Consider the following 18,861-nt stretch of genomic DNA (forward strand, 5'->3'; position numbering starts at 1 on the left):
AGTATTACTGGTTGAGTCACTTCAGATGAAGACATTATTACTAGTAGCCACGTCTCTAGCTTTTCCATACATTATTACCTGCAGTGTATTTAAAGACATTGTTAAGGGCAGTGTATTTAAAGACATTAAGGGCAGTGTATTTAAAGACATTGTTAAGGGCAGTGTATTTAAGACATTATTACTGGTCGTGTGTGTGAATGGGAGGAGCCTGGAGACTTGCCTTGACTCCTGGGTGACCGATGGGACCCTCGATGCCGGGGTCGCCCTGTCTTCCCCTATCGCCTTTAGGACCGGGGTTGCCGTTGTCTCCTTTAGCTCCCTGTAGCACACAACAGAGTCAGAACAAGTGTTTGTGTGTGTATGTGTATGTGTATGTGTATGTGTGTGTGTGTGTGTGTGTGTGTGTGTGTGTGTGTGTGTGTGTGTGTGTGTGTGTGTGTGTGTGTGTGTGTGTGTGTGTGTGTGTGGTAGAGTCTTGCATCGGGGTCCGACACCCACAGTTTCCCGCGGGTGAGGTGCAAAAATATATACTGGCAGGTGGAATGAAAACATTTTTCAACCCCTGGGTGGGCTCGCGCTTCGGAACACATTGCGGGTCGGAAACATTTTTAAAATCAAGATAATAGACTTTTCACAAACCCAGTAGCTTGTTGTGTTGCATTGTGTTGAGAATTCTGTGAGCAGCGAGGCAGAATGGATTGAGATGCAGCCCATAATACCTCCAGTTTCAATTGACGGATTCTGATTGGGCTTTTTTATTATGTTACTTAGATGGACGCACTGGGATTACATCCGTTCATATAATACCATATGCTATATGACTTGTAAACCAATACGGCTGGTAAAAATGTGAGTAGCCTATTCTTCCATATTCCATTTCGGGACTAGTTTATTGAAGTTGAATTAGGCCTAAACTATTTGATGATCTAAACGATATTGAATGTAAAGGAATTGTTTTGTGTCGGCTATAGGCTTTCATTAGGTAGGAAGGCTAAAAAGTGATTTGAGAGACGCATCGCAATATGAAAATAAAAATATATCGTTCTTAATTCATGGCATGGTTTCCTTTTCTATAAATGTTGAATAGACATGTAGACAAATGCCTTCATACAGCGAGAAGCCTAATAGCCAAGTACTCTGGAATTATAAAAACAATTCAATAAATGTATGTTATTTTGCAGGAAACGTATCGGCTCTCGGAAACAATTCTATGTGGGTGGGTCGGTCTGCAGAGAAAATGACGTCCTGGTGTCGGATATTGGGTGGGGCTCGGGATTGATGTGGCCAGCGTGTGGAGTCGATAAACAAACGGACCCGTCCAGGACTTGTACCTTCTGTCCTCTGTGTCCTTCAGGTCCAGGGGGTCCATCTGTCTCCAGACACTTCACCTTGTAGCACTGAGAGAGACCACATGCATGGAATACAGGTATCAATATCAACATCTTGTGCATCTGTTATCATAGTATATAATAGTATAGAATCATATATAATACTATAGAATCATATATAATAGTATAGAATCATATATAATAATTTATATAATAGTATTTTATCATATATACTAGTATATAATAGTATAGAATCATATATAATACTATAGAATCATATATAATAGTATAGAATCATATATAATAATTTATATAATAGTAAACAATCATATATAATAATTTATATAATAGTAAATAATCATATATAATCATTTATATAATAGTAAATAATCATATATACTAGTATATAATAGTATATAATCATATATAATAATTTATATAATAGTAAACAATCATATATAATCATTTATATAATAGTAAATTGTCATATATAATAGTATAAAATTATTTATGCAATAGTATATAATCATATATATTCATTTATATAATAGATTATAATCATATATAATAGTATATAATCATATTTAATAATTTATATAATAGTATATAATCATATATAACCATATATAATAGTATACAATCATTTATATAATAGTATATAACAGTATATAAGCATGTATATAAAACTATACAATAATTTATATAATAGTATATAACCATATATAATCATGTATATAAAAGTATACAATAATTTATATAACAGTATATAAGCATGTATATAAAACTATACAATCATTTATATAATAGTATATAAGCATGTATATAAAACTATACAATAATTTATATAATAATATATAACAGTATATAAGCATGTATATAAAACTATACAATAATTTATATAATAGTATATAACCATATATAATCATGTATATAAAAGTATACAATAATTTATATAACCATATATAATCATGTATATAAAAGTATACATTAATTTATATAATAGTATATAACCATATATAATCGTTTATATAATAGTATATAATCATATATAAAAGTATATAATCATATATAATAGTATATAAGTATAAAATCATATATAACAATATATAATAGTATATAATCATGTATATAAAAAAAATATACAATCATTTATATAATAGTATATAAACATATATAATAATTTATATAATAGCATATAATCATTTATATAATAGTATATAACCATATATAATCGTTTATATAATAGTATATAAACATATATAAAAATTTATATAATAGCATATAATCATTTATATAATAGTATATAATCATATATAATAGTACAAAATAATATAATAGTATATATTAATGTATAATAGTATATAATAATATATAATAGTATATAATCATATATAATAGTATATAATAATATATAAGAGTATATAATCATATATAATAGTATATAATCATATATAATAGTATATAATCATATATAATCGTATATAATAGTATATAATCATATCTAATAGTATATAATCATATCTAATAGTATATAATCATATATAATCATATATAATAGTATATATAATAGTATATAATCATATATAATAGTATATAATAGTATATAATCATATATAATAGTATCTAATAGTATATAATCATATCTAATAGTATATAATCATATATAATAGTATATAATCATATATAATCGTATATAATAGTATATAATCATATCTAATAGTATATAATCATATATAATAGTATATAATCATATATAATCATATATAATAGTATATAATCATATCTAATAGTATATAATCATATCTAATAGTATATAATCATATCTAATAGTATATAATCATATCTAATAGTATATAATCATATCTAATCAAATAGAATAGGTTATTGTAGGTTGCTTGTATGGTAACATTGTGTGGTTGTCTCTTCAGTCTCACCTCCTGATAGGCCAGGTGGGTCTAGAAAAAGGAAAATACAAAATATTTTACTTAAACATGAAAAATGTTTATTGGATATGATCATCACAGTGTGTGTTACTATGGTATTTATGATGAGGGCTATAGTGTCCAGCTGTAGTCTATAGTGTCCAGCTGTAGTCTATAGTGTCCAGCTGTAGTCTATAGTGTCCAGCTGTAGTCTATAGTGTCCAGCTGTAGTCTATAGTGTCCAGCTGTAGTCTATAGTGTCCAGCTGTGTGTGTGTGTGTGTGTGTTACTATGGTATTTATGATGAGGGCTATAGTGTCCAGCTGTGTGTGTGTGTGTTACTATGGTATTTATGATGAGGTCTATAGTGTCCAGCTGTAGTCTATAGTGTCCAGCTGTGTGTGTGTGTGTTACTATGGTATTTATGATGAGGTCTATAGTGTCCAGCTGTGTGTGTGTGTGTGTTACTATGGTATTTATGATGAGGGCTATAGTGTCCAGCTGTGTGTGTGTGTGTTACTATGGTATTTATGATGAGGTCTATAGTGTCCAGCTGTAGTCTATAGTGTCCAGCTGTAGTCTATAGTGTCCAGCAGCTGTAGTGTGTGTGTGTGTGTGTGTGTGTGTGTGTGTGTGTGTGTGTGTGTGTGTGTGTGTGTGTGTGTGTGTGTGTGTGTGTGTGTGTGTGTGTGTGTGTGTGTGTGTGTTACCATGGTCTTGATGATGAGGTCTATAGTGTCCAGCTGTATAACAGTATGTTAGTGTGTGTGTGTGTGTGTGTGTGTGTGCGTGTGTTACCATGGTCTTGATGATGCGGTCTATAGTGTCCAGCTGTATAACAGGCCTGTTGCCACTGAGGTCGACAGCCAGGAAGTCTTTTCTGTAGACGTTGGCCGGAGAGTTAGCGATCTCCCTCAGACCCGTCTCGTCCACGTTCTTCGTGGCCGCGACCACAAACATCCTGATGCCCTCGTCGCGCGCACGCTCGGCCGTCACCTTCACCCCGCCGCACGGGTTTCCTGTCACGTGACCGTCGGTAATGACGACAGCGAATCGCAGCGCTCCGGGGTTAGAGGGCAAACGTGTCATTTCCTGTGTCATGTTAGCGAGGGCGCAGTCGATGTAGGTTCCTTTACCCAGGTACCGGATATTCCTCAAACCCTGAAAAAAAAACTATGTCAACAACACAGCCATAACAACACCACAGCCATAACAACACCACACCACAGCCATAACAACACCACAGCCATAACAACACCACAGCCATAACAACACCACACCACAGCCATAACAACACCACACCACAGCCATAACAACACCACAGACATAACAACACCACAGCCATAACAACACCACACCACAGCCATAACAACACCACAGCCATAACAACACCACAGACATAACAACACCACAGATATAACAACACCACAGCCATAATAACACCACACCACAGACATAACAACACCACAGCCATAACAACACCACAGACATAACAACACCACAGCCATAACAACACCACACCACAGCCATAACAACACCAGGTCCCATAACCATCTACCACAGCTTCAACCTGTAGACATAACTTTAATGTTGTGCACCACAGCTTCAACCTGTATGAAACTGTCTTTACATGTTGTGCTCCATGTAACAACACCACATCAAATTTTTTATTTTATTTTATTTTTATTTTTTTTAACTTTTAACACCATTTAACTAACAACACCAAGTCAGTTAAGAACAAATTATTATTTTCAACACGGCCTCAGAACATGGGTTAACTGCCTGTTCAAGAGCAGAACAACAGATTTTGTACCTTGTCAGCTCTGGGATTTGAACTGGCCACAGACATAACTAGTCCAATGCCATAACCACACAGGCTAACAACACTGTCAGGGATGGGGTTAACAACATGGGGGTTAGGGTTAGATTGATGGGGTTAGGTTTAGACACGGGGTTAGGGTTAGATTGATGGGGTTAGATTAATGGGGTTAGGGTTACACCACAGGGTTAGGGTTAGATTGATGGGGTTAGGGTTAATTAATGGGGTTAGGGTTAGATTGATGGGGTTAGGGTTAGATTGATGGGGTTACCACAGATTAATGGGGTTAACACCAGATTGACAGACATAGGGTTAGATTGAGGGGTTAACCAGCTACTGGGGTATAGGGTTAATTAATGAGGTTAGGGTTAGATTGATGGGGTTAGGGTTAGATTGATGGGGTTAGGGTTAGATTGATGGGGTTAGGGTTAGATTGATGGGGTTAGGGTTAGATTGATGGGGTTAGGGTTAGATTGATGGGGTTAGGGTTAGATTGAGGGTTAGGGTTGATTGATGAGGTTAGGGTTAGATTGATAGGGTTAAGGGTTGATATATCTAACCCCATCAATCTAACCTTAACCTCATCAATCTAACCCCTAACCCCATCAATCAAACCCTAACCCCATCAATCTAACCACAGGTCAATCTAACCCAACCTCATATACCCCTAACCCCATCATTCTAAGCATCCCCATCAATGTGGACATCAATCTAACCCTAACCCCATGTAGCTTCAACCTGTATGAAACTGTCTTTAATGTTGTGCTCCATGCAGGATCAACCTGTTTGAAACTGTCTTTAATGTTGTGTCAATAACCGGTTCAATCTAATGAAACTGTCTTTAATGTAATCCAACCCCACCAATCTAATCTAATTTTTTATTTTATTTTATCCATTTTGATCAATTTACCTTTATCATCTAATTTTAACCCCATCAATCTAATCTAATCAGATCAACCCTAATTTTCAATCTATCCCTAACCCCATCAATTTTCTAACCCTAACCCCATCTATTAACCCTAACCTCATCAATCTAACCCTAACTTGCCCCATCAATCTAACCCTAACCCCATCAATCTAACCCTAACCCTGGGATCTAACCCTGCCTGTTCGATCTAACCCTAACCTAGATCAATCTAACCCCATCAATCTAACCCCATCAATCTAACCTAACCCCATCAGGGTTAACCCTACCCCATCAATCTAACCCTAATCCCATGGGGTTAAGGGTCAATTAACCCCATCAATCTAATAACCCCATGGGATCTGGGTTAATTGATGGATCTAACCCTTCATCAATCTAACCCTAACCCCATCAATCTAATTGATGGGGTTAATCTAACCCCATCAACCTTAGGGTTAATGGGGTTAGGGTTAACCTCATGGGGTTAACCCCATCAATTAACCCCTAACCCCATCAATCCATCCCCATTAATCTAACCATAACCCTATCAATCTACCCTAACCTCATGGGGTCTAACCCTAACCCCATTGATCTAACCCCATCAATCTAACCCTAAACCCATTGATGGGGTCTAACCCTAACCTCATCAATCTAATGGGGTCTAACCCTAACCCCATCAATGGGGTTAGGGTCAATCTGATGGGGTCTAAGGGTTAATTGATGGGGTTAACCCTAACCCCATCATTCTAACCCTAACCCCATCAATCTAACCCTAGATTCCATCAATCTAACCCTAACCCCATCAATCTAACCCCAACCCCATCAATCTGAACCCAACCCCATCAATCTAACCCTACCCCATCAATCTAACCCTAACCCTAACCCTAACCTCATCAATCTAAAACTAACCCCATCAATCTAACCGCATCAATCTAACCCTAACCCCACCAATCTAACCCCAACCCCACCAATCTAACCCCATCAACCTAACCCTAACCCAATCAATCTATCCATAACCTGATCAATTTAACCCCATCAATCGAACCCTAACCCCATCAATCTAACCCTCACCCCATCAATCTAACCCTAACCCCATCCTCATCAATCTAACCCTAACCCCATCAATCTAACCCTAACCCCATCAATCTAACCCTAACCCCATCAATCTAACCCTAACCCCATCAATCTAACCCCTAACCTCATCAATCTAACCCTAACCCCATCAATCTAACCCTAACCCCATCAATCTAACCCTACCCCATCAATCTAACCCTAATCCCATCAATCTAACCCTAACCCCATCAATCTAACCCCATCAATCTAACCCTAACCCCATCAATCTAACCCTAACCCCATTGATCTAACCCTAACCTCATCAATCTAACCTAACCCCATCAATCTAACCCCAACCCACTAATCTAACCCCATCAATCTAACCCTAACCCAATCAATCTAACCATAACCTCATCAATTTAACCCCATCAATCTAACCCTAACCCCATCAATCCATCCCCATTAATCTAACCATAACCCTATCAATCTACCCTAACCTCATCAATCTAACCCTAACCCCATCAATCTAACCCCATCAATCTAACCCTAAACCCATCTATCTAACCCTAACCTCATCAATCTAACCCTAACCCCATCATCTCTAACCCTAATCTAACCTATCAATCTAACCCTAACCCCATCAATCTAACCCTAACCCCATCAATCTAACCCCATCAATCTAACCCTAACCCCATCAATCTAAACCCATCAATCTAACCCCTAAACCCATCAATCTAAGCCCCATCAATCTAACCCTAACCCCATCAATCTAACCCCTAACCCCATCGATCTAACCCTAACCTCATCAATCTAACCCCATCAATCTAACCCCATCAATCTAACCCTACCCCATCAATCTAACCCTAACCCCTTCAATCTAACCCTAACCCCATCAATCTAACCATAACCCTACCAATCTAACCCTAACCCATCAATCTAACCCTAACCCATCAATCTAACCTAACCCCATCAATCTAACCTAACCCCATCAATCTAACCCTATCAATCTAACCCTAACCCCATAATCTAACCCCATCAATGTAACCCCATCAATCTAACCCCACCATCAATCTAACCCCATCAATCTAAGCCTAAACTCATCAATCTAACCCCTCATTAATCTAACCCCTAACCCCATCAATCTAACCCCATCAATCTAATCCTGACCCCATCAATCTAACCCCATTTCTAACCCCATCAATCTAACCAAACCCCATCAATCTAACCCATCAATCAAACCCCAATCTAACCCTAACTCCATCAATCTAACCCTATCAATCTAACCCTAACCCCATCAATCTAACCCCATCAATCTAACCCCATCAATCTAATCCTGACCCCATCAATCTAACCCCATTTCTAACCCCATCAATCTAACAAAAACCCCATCAATCAAACCCCATCCATCTAAGCCTAACACCATCAATCTAACCCTAACCCCATCAATCTAACCCTAACCCCATCAATTTAACCCTATCAATCTAACCCTAACCCCATGAATCTAACCCTAACCCCATCAATCTAACCCTATCAATCTAACCCTAACCCCATCAATCTAACCCTAACCCCATCAATCTAACCCTATAAATCTAACCCTAACCCCATGAATCTAACCCCATCAATGTAACCCCATCAATCTAACCCTAACACCATCAATCTAACCCCATCAATCTAAGCCTAAACTCATCAATCTAACCATAACCTCATTAATCTAACCCTAACACCATCAATCTAACCCCATCAATCTAATTCTGACCCCATCAATCTAACCCCATTTCTAACCCTAACCCCATCAATCTAACCAAAACCCCATCAATCTAACCCCATCAATCAAACCCCATCCATTTAACCCTAACCCCATGAATCTAACCCTAACCCCATCAATCTAACCCTATCAATCTAACCCTAACCCCATCAATCTAACCCTAACCCCATCAATCTAACCCTATCAATCTAACCCTAACCCCATCAATCTAACCCTAACCCCATAAATCTAACCCCATCAATGTAACCCCATCAATCTAAGCCTAAACCCATCAATCTAACCATAACCTCATTAATCTAACCCGAACACCATCAATCTAACCCTAACCCCATCAATCTAACCCTAACACCATCAATCTAACCCCATCAATCTAAGTCTAACTCCATATATCTAACCCCATCAATCTAACCCTAACCCCATCAATCTAACCCCATCAATGTAACCCCATCAATCTAAGCCTAAACCCATCAATCTAACCATAACCTCATTAATCTAACCTGAACACCATCAATCTAACCCTAACCCCATCAATCTAACCCTAACCCCATCAATCTAACCCTAACCCCATCAATCTAACCCCATCATGTAACACCATCAATCTAACCCCATCAATCTAAGCCTAACTCCATATATCTAACCCCATCAATCTAACCCTAACCCCATATATCTAACCCCATCAATCTACCCTTAACCTCATCAATCTAACCTGAACACCATCAATCTAACCTGAACACCATCAATCTAACCCCATCAATCAAACCGTAACCCCATCAATCTAACCCCATCAATCAAACCCTAACCCCATCAATCTAACCCCATCCATCTAACCCCATCAATCTAACCCCATCAATCTAACCCTAACCCCATCAATCTAACCCTAACCCCATCCATCTAACCCCATCAATCTAACCCCATCAATCTAACCCTATCAATCTAACCCTAACCCCATCAATCTAACCCTATCAATCTAACCCTAACCCCATCAATCTAACCCCAATGTAACCCCATCAATCTAAGCCTAAACCCATCAATCTAACCATAACTTCATCTAACCTCATTAATCTAACCTGAACACCATCAATCTAACCTGAACACCATCAATCTAACCCTAACCCCATTGATCTAACCCCATCCATCTAACCCCATCAATCTAACCCTAACCCCATCAATCTAACCCTAACACCATCAATCTAACATCATCAATCTAAAACTAACCCCATCAATCTAACCCCATCAATCTAACCCCATCAATCTAACCCTAACCCCATTGATCTAACCCTAACCTCATCAATCTAACCCTAACCCCATCAATCTAACCCCAACCCCACCAATCTAACCCCATCAACCTAACCCTAACCCAATCAATCTAACCATAACCTCATCAATTTAACCCCATCAATCTAACCCTAACCCCATCAATCTAACCCTAACCCCATCAATCTAACCCTCACCCCATCAATCTAACCCTAACCCCATCAATCTAACCCTAACCCCATCAATCTAACCCTAACCCCATCAATCTAACCCTAACCCCATCAATCTAACCCTAACCTCCTCAATCTAATCCCATCAATCTAACCCCATCAATCTAACCCCATCAATCTAACCCTAACCCCATCAATCTAACCCCATCAATCTAACCCTAACCCCATCAATCTAACCCTAACCCCATCAATCTAACCCCATCAATCTAACCCTAACCCCATCAATCTAACCCTAACCCCATCAATCTAACCCTTAACCTCATCAATCTAACCCTCACCCCATCAATCTAACCCCATCAATCAAACCCTAACCCCATCAATCTAACCCCATCCATCTAACCCCATCAATCTAACCCCATGAATCTAACCCCATCAATGTAACCCCATCAATCTAAGCCTAACCCCATCAATCTAACCCTAACCCCATAAATCTAACCCCATCAATGTAACCCCAGCAATCTAACCCTAACCTCATCAATCCAACCCCATCAATCTGACCGTAACCTCATCAATCTAACCCCATCAATCTAACCCTAACCCCATCAATCTAACCCTAACCCCATTAATCTAACCCCATCAATCTAACCCTAACCTCATCAAGCTAACCATAACACCATCAATCTAACCCCATTTCTAACCCCATCAATCTAACCCATCAATCAACCAAAACCCCATAAATCTAACCCTAACCCCATAAATCTAACCCCATCAATGTAACCCCAGCAATCTAACCCTAACCTCATCAATCCAACCCCATCAATCTGACCGTAACCTCATCAATCTAACCCCATCAATCTAACCCTAACCCCATCAATCTAACCCTAACCCCATCAATCTAACCCTAACCTCATCAATCTAACCCTAACCCCATCAATCTAACCCTAACCCCATTAATCTAACCCCATCAATCTAACCCTAACCTCATCAATCTAACCCTAACCCCATCAATCTAACCCTAACCTCATCAATCTAACCCTAACCCCGTCAATCTAACCCTAACCCCATCAATCTAACCCTAACCCCATCATTCTAACCCCATCCCTGAACAGGCAGTTAACCTACTGTTCCTAGGCCGTCATTGAAAATAAGAATTTGTTCTTAACATAACTTGCCTAGTTAAAAATAATAATAAATGAATCTAACCCCATCAATCTAACCCTAACCCCATCAATCTAAACCTAACCTCCTCAATCTAATCCCATCAATCTAACCCTAAACCCATCAATCTAGCCTCATCAATCTAACCCTAACCCCATCAATCTAACCTCAACCCCATCAATCTAACCCCATCAACCTAACCCTAACCCAATCAATCTAACCATAACCTCATCAATCTAACCCCATCAATCTAACCCTAACCCCATCAATCTAACCCTAACCCCATTAATCTAACCCCATCAATCTAACCCTAACCTCATCAATCTAACCATAACACCATCAATCTAACCCCATTTCTAACCCCATCAATCTAACCCCATCAATCTAACCAAAACCCCATAAATCTAACCCTAACCCCATAAATCTAACCCCATCAATGTAACCCCAGCAATCTAACCCTAACCTCATCAATCCAACCCCATCAATCCCCATCAACCTCATCAATCTAACCCCATCAATCTAACCCTAACCCCATCAATCTAACCCTAACCCCATCAATCTAACCCTAACCTCATCAATCTAACCCTAACCCCATCAATCTAACCCTAACCCCATTAATCTAACCCCATCAATCTAACCCTAACCTCATCAATCTAACCCTAACCCCATCAATCTAACCCTAACCTCATCAATCTAACCCTAACCCCGTCAATCTAACCCTAACCCCATCAATCTAACCCTAACCCCATCATTCTAACCCCATCCCCTGAACAGGCAGTTAACCTACTGTTCCTAGGCCGACATTGAAAATAAGAATTTGTTCTTAACGAACTTGCCTAGTTAAAAATAATAATAAATGAATCTAACCCCATCAATCTAACCCTAACCCCATCAATCTAAACCTAACCTCCTCAATCTAACCCCATCAATCTAACCTAAACCCATCAATCTAGCCTCATCAATCTAACCCTAACCCCATCGATCTAACCTCAACCCCATCAATCTAACCCCATCAACCTAACCCCATCAATCTAACCCTAACCCCATCAATCTAACCCTATCCCCATTAATCAAACCCTAACCCCATCAATCTAACCCTAACCCCATCAATCTAACCCTATCAATCTAACCCTAACCTCATCAATCTAACCCTAACCCCATCATTCTAACCCTAACCCCATCAATCTAACCCTCACTCCATCAATCTAACCCTAACCCCATCAATCTAACCCCAACCCCATCAATCTAACCCTAACCCCATCAATCTAACCCCATTAATCTAACCCTAACCCCATCAATCTAACCCTAACCCCATCAATCTAACCCTAACCTCATCAATCTAACCCTAACCCCATCAATCTAACCCTAACCTCATCAATCTAACCCTAACCCCATCATTTTAACCCTAACCCCATCAATCTAACCCTAACCCCATCAATCCAACCCCATCAATCTAACCCTAAATCCATCAATCTAACCCCATTAATCTAACCCTAACCCCATCGATCTAACCCCAACCCCATCAATCTAACCCTAACCCCATCAATCCAACCCCATCAATCTAACCCTAAATCCATCAATCTAACCCTAACCCCACCAATCTAACCCATCAATCTAACCCTAACCCATCAATCTAACCCTAACACCATCAATCTAACACCATCAATCTAACCCTAACCCCATCAATCTAACCCTAACCCCATCAATCTAACCCCATCAATGTAACACCATCAATCTAACCCCATCAATCTAAGCCTAACTCCATATATCTAACCCCATCAATCTAACCCTAACCCTGTATATCTAACCCCATCAATCTACCCTTAACCTCATCAATCTAACCTGAACACCATCAATCTAACCCTAACCCCATCAATCTAACCCCATCAATCAAACCTAACCCCATCAATCAAACCCTAACCCCATCAATCTAACCCCATCCATCTAACCCCATCAATCTAACCCCATCAATCTAACCCTAACCCCATCAATCTAACCCTAACCCCATCCATCTAACCCCATCAATCTAACCCCATCAATCTAACCCTATCAATCTAACCCTAACCCCATCAATCTAACCCTAACCCCATCAATCTAACCCTATCAATCTAACCCTAACCCCATGAATCTAACCCCATCAATGTAACCCCATCAATCTAAGCCTAAACCCATCAATCTAACCCTAACCTCATCTAACACCATCAATCTAACCTGAACACCATCAATCTAACCCTAACCCCATTGATCTAACCCCATCCATCTAACCCCATCAATCTAACCCTATCAATCTAACCCTAACCCCATCAATCTAACCCTAACACCATCAATCTAACATCATCAATCTAAAACTAACCCCATCAATCTAACCCCATCAATCTAACCCTAACCCCATCAATCTAACCCTAACCCCATTGATCTAACCCTAACCTCATCAATCTAACCCTAACCCCATCAATCTAACCCCAACCCCACCAATCTAACCCCATCAAGCCTAACCTAACCCAATCAATCTAACCATAACCTCATCAATTTAACCCCATCAATCTAACCTAACCCCATCAATCTAACCTAATCAATTTAACCCTAACCCCATCAATCTAACCTCACCCCATCAATCTAACCCTAACCCCATCAATCTAACCCTAACCTCATCAATCTAACCCTAACCCCATCAATCTAACCCTAACCCATCAATCTAAACCTAACCTCCTCAATCTAATCCCATCAATCTAACCCCATCAATCTAACCCCATCAATCTAACCCTAACCCCATCGATCTAACCCCATCAATCTAACCCTAACCCCATCAATCTAACCCTAACCCCATCAATCTAACCTTAACCTCATCAATCTAACCCTCACCCCATCAATCTAACCCCATCAATCAAACCCTAACCCCATCAATCTAACCCCATCCATCTAACCCCATCAATCTAACCCCATCAATCTAACCCCATCAATCTAACACTAACCTCATCAATCTAAACCAAACCCCATCAATCTAACCCTAACCCCATCAATCTAACCCTAACCCCATAAATCTAACCCCATCAATGTAACCCCAGCAATCTAACCCTAACCTCATCAATCCAACCCCATCAATCTGACCGTAACCTCATCAATCTAACCCCATCAATCTAACCCTAACCCCATTAATCTAACCCCATCAATCTAACCCTAACCTCATCAAGCTAACCATAACACCATCAATCTAACCCCATTTCTAACCCCATCAATCTAACCCCATCAATCTAACCAAAACCCCATAAATCTAACCCTAACCCCATAAATCTAACCCCATCAATGTAACCCCAGCAATCTAACCCTAACCTCATCAATCCAACCCCATCAATCTGACCGTAACCTCATCAATCTAACCCCATCAATCTAACCCTAACCCCATCAATCTAACCCTAACCCCATCAATCTAACCCTAACCTCATCAATCTAACCCTAACCCCATCAATCTAACCCTAACCCCATTAATCTAACCCCATCAATCTAACCCTAACCTCATCAATCTAACCCTAACCCCATCAATCTAACCCTAACCTCATCAATCTAACCCTAACCCCGTCAATCTAACCCTAACCCCATCAATCTAACCCTAACCCCATCATTCTAACCCCATCCCCTGAACAGGCAGTTAACCTACTGTTCCTAGGCCGACATTGAAAATAAGAATTTGTTCTTAACGAACTTGCCTAGTTAAAAAGAATAATAAATGAATCTAACCCCATCAATCTAACCCTAACCCCATCAATCTAAACCCATCAATCTAACCCTAAACCCATCAATCTAGCCTCATCAATCTAACCCTAACCCCATCAATCTAACCTCAACCCCACCAATCTAACCCCATCAACCTAACCCTAACCCAATCAATCTAACCATAACCTCATCAATTTACCCCCATCAATCTAACCCTAACCTCATCAATCGAACCCTAACCCCATCAATCTAACCCTAACCCCATCAATCCATCCCCATTAATCTAACCATAACCCTATCAATCTAACCCTAACCCCATCAATCTAACCCTATCAATCTAACCCTAACCTCATCAATCTAACCCTAACCCCATCATTCTAACCCTAACCCCATCAATCTAACCCTCACTCATCAATCTAACCCTAACCCCATCAATCTAACCCTAACCCCATCAATCTAACCCTAACCCCATCAATCATCCCCATAATCTAACCATAACCCTATCAATCTAACCCTAACCCCATCAATCTAACCCTAACCTCATCAATCTAACCCTAACCCCATCAATCTAACCCTAACCTCATCAATCTAACCCTAACCCCATCAATCCATCCCCATTAATCTAACCATAACCCTATCAATCTAACCCTAACCCTGTCAATCTAACCCCAACCCCATCAATCCAACCCCATCAATCTAACCCTAAATCCATCAATCTAACCCTAACCCCACCAATCTAACCCCATTCATCTAACCCTAACCCCATCGATCTAACCCCAACCCCATCAATCTAACCCTAACCCCATCAATCCAACCCCATCAATCTAACCTAAATCCATCAATCTAACCCTAACCCCACCAATCTAACCCCATCAATCTAACCCTAAACCCATCAATCTAACCATAACCTCATTAATCTAACCTGAACACCATCAATCTAACCCTAACCCCATCAATCTAACCCTAACCCCATCAATCTAACCCCATCAATGTAACACCATCAATCTAACCCCATCAATCTAAGCCTAACTCCATATATCTAACCCCATCAATCTAACCCTAACCCCATATATCTAACCCCATCAATCTACCCTTAACCTCATCAATCTAACCTGAACACCATCAATCTAACCTGAACACCATCAATCTAACCCCATCAATCAAACCGTAACCCCATCAATCTAACCCCATCAATCAAACCCTAACCCCATCAATCTAACCCCATCCATCTAACCCCATCAATCTAACCCCATCAATCTAACCCTAACCCCATCAAATCAACCCTAACCCCATCAGTCTAACCCCATCAATCTAACCCTATCAATCTAACCCTAACCCCATCAATCTAACCCTAACCCCATCAATCTAACCCTATCAATCTAACCCTAACCCCATGAATCTAACCCCATCAATGTAACCCCATCAATCTAAGCCTAAACCCATCAATCTAACCCTAACCCCATAAATCTAACCATAACCTCATCTAACCTCATTAATCTAACCTGAACACCATCAATCTAACCTGAACACCATCAATCTAACCCTAACCCCATTGATCTAACCCCATCCATCTAACCCCATCAATCTAACCCTATCAATCTAACCCTAACCCCATCAATCTAACCCTAACACCATCAATCTAACATCATCAATCTAAAACTAACCCCATCAATCTAACCCCATCAATCTAACCCCATCAATCTAACCCTAACCCCATTGATCTAACCCTAACCTCATCAATCTAACCCTAACCCCATCAATCTAACAGTACAACCCCACCATTCTAACCCCATCAACCTAACCCTAACCCAATCAATCTAACCATAACCTCATCAATTTAACCCCCATTAATCTAACCCCATCAATCTAACCCTCACCCCATCAATCTAACCCTAACCCCATCAATCTAACCCTAACCTCATCAATCTAACCCTAACCCCATCAATCTAACCCTAACCCCATCAATCTAACCCCAACCCCATCAATCTAACCCTAACCCCATCAATCTAACCCTAACCCCATCAATCTAACCCATCAATCTAACCCATCAATCTAACCCTAACCCCATCAATCTAACCCCATCAATCTAACCCTAACCCCATCAATCTAACCCATCAATCTAACCCTAACCCCATCAATCTAACCCCATCAATCTAACCCATCATCTCTAACCCATCAATCTAACCCCATCAATCTAACCCTAACCCTATCAATCTAACCCCATCAATCTAACCCTAACCCCATCAATCTAACCCTAACCCCATCGATCTAACCCCATCAATCTAACCCTAACCCCATCAATCTAACCCCAACCCCATCAATCTAACCCTAACCCCATCAATCTAACCCTCACCCCATCAATCTAACCCCATCAATCAAACCCTAACCCCATCAATCTAACCCCATCCATCTAACCCCATCAATCTAACCCCATCAATCTAACCCCATCAATCTAACACTAACCTCATCAATCTAAACCAAACCCCATCAATCTAACCCTAACCCCATCAATCTAACCCTAACCCCATAAATCTAACCCCATCAATGTAACCCCAGCAATCTAACCCTAACCTCATCAGTCCACCCCATCAATCTGACCGTAACCTCATCAATCTAACCCCATCAATCTAACCCTAACCCCATCAATCTAACCCTAACCCCATAATCTAACCCCATCAATCTAACCCTAACCTCATCAAGGTAACCATAACACCATCAATCTAACCCTTTTCTAACCCCATCAATCTAACCCCATCAATCTAACCAAAAAAAAATCTAACCCTAACCCGTATAAATCTAACCCCATCATGTAATAGTCTCAGCAATCTAACCCTAACCTCATCAATCCAACCCCATCAAATTTAATCATCTAACCATATCATCTCTGACCGTAACCTCATCAATCTAACCCCATCAATCTAACCCTAACCCCATCAATCTAACCCTAACCCCATCAATCTAACCCTAACCTCATCAATCTAACCCTAACCCCATCAATCTAACCCTAACCCCATTAATCTAACCCCATCAATCTAACCCTAACCTCATCAATCTAACCCTAACCCCATCAATCTAACCCTAACCTCATCAATCTAACCCTAACCCCGTCAATCTAACCCTAACCCCATCAATCTAACCCTAACCCCATCATTCTAACCCCATCCCCTGAACAGGCAGTTAACCTACTGTTCCTAGGCCGTCATTGAAAATAAGAATTTGTTCTTAACTCGAACTTGCCTAGTTAAAAATAATAATAAATGAATCTAACCCCATCAATCTAACCCTAACCCCATCAATCTAAACCTAACCTCCTCAATCTAATCCCATCAATCTAACCCTAAACCCATCAATCTAGCCTCATCAATCTAACCCTAACCCCATCAATCTAACCTCAACCCCATCAATCTAACCCCATCAACCTAACCCTAACCCAATCAATCTAACCATAACCTCATCAATTTACCCCCATCAATCTAACCCTAACCTCATCAAGGGAACCCTAACCCCATCAATCTAACCCTAACCCCATCAATCCATCCCCATTAATCTAACCATAACCCTATCAATCTAAGAAACCCCATCAATCTAACCCTATCAGTCTAACCCTAACCTCATCAATCTAACCCTAACCCCATCATTTCTAACCCTAACCCCATCAATCTAACCCTCATCCATCAATCTAACCCTAACCCCATCAATCTAACAACCCCATCAATCTAACCCAACCCCATCAATCCATCCCCATTAATCTAACCATAACCCTATCAATCTAACCCA

General features: G+C 39.9%; 1 protein-coding gene across 7 annotated transcripts in view; it reads right to left on the reverse strand.

Moving 5' to 3' along the window:
* The window catches only part of LOC118379649 (collagen alpha-2(VI) chain-like), a 62,610-nt gene that overhangs the window by 36,881 nt on the left and 6,868 nt on the right, over positions 1 to 18,861 (reverse strand). For all 7 annotated transcript variants that reach the window (XM_052508054.1, XM_052508053.1, XM_052508056.1 and 4 more), the window contains 4 exons: positions 4,049 to 4,411; positions 3,263 to 3,283; positions 1,332 to 1,397; positions 221 to 319 (listed from right to left, as the gene is read on the reverse strand). In XM_052508054.1, coding sequence (XP_052364014.1) covers positions 221 to 319; positions 1,332 to 1,397; positions 3,263 to 3,283; positions 4,049 to 4,411 — 549 coding nt within the window. The remainder of the gene's footprint in view (positions 1 to 220; positions 320 to 1,331; positions 1,398 to 3,262; positions 3,284 to 4,048; positions 4,412 to 18,861) is intronic.

The sequence above is a fragment of the Oncorhynchus keta genome, unplaced genomic scaffold (assembly GCF_023373465.1).
Source record: "Oncorhynchus keta strain PuntledgeMale-10-30-2019 unplaced genomic scaffold, Oket_V2 Un_contig_3330_pilon_pilon, whole genome shotgun sequence".
NCBI lineage: Eukaryota > Metazoa > Chordata > Actinopteri > Salmoniformes > Salmonidae > Oncorhynchus > Oncorhynchus keta.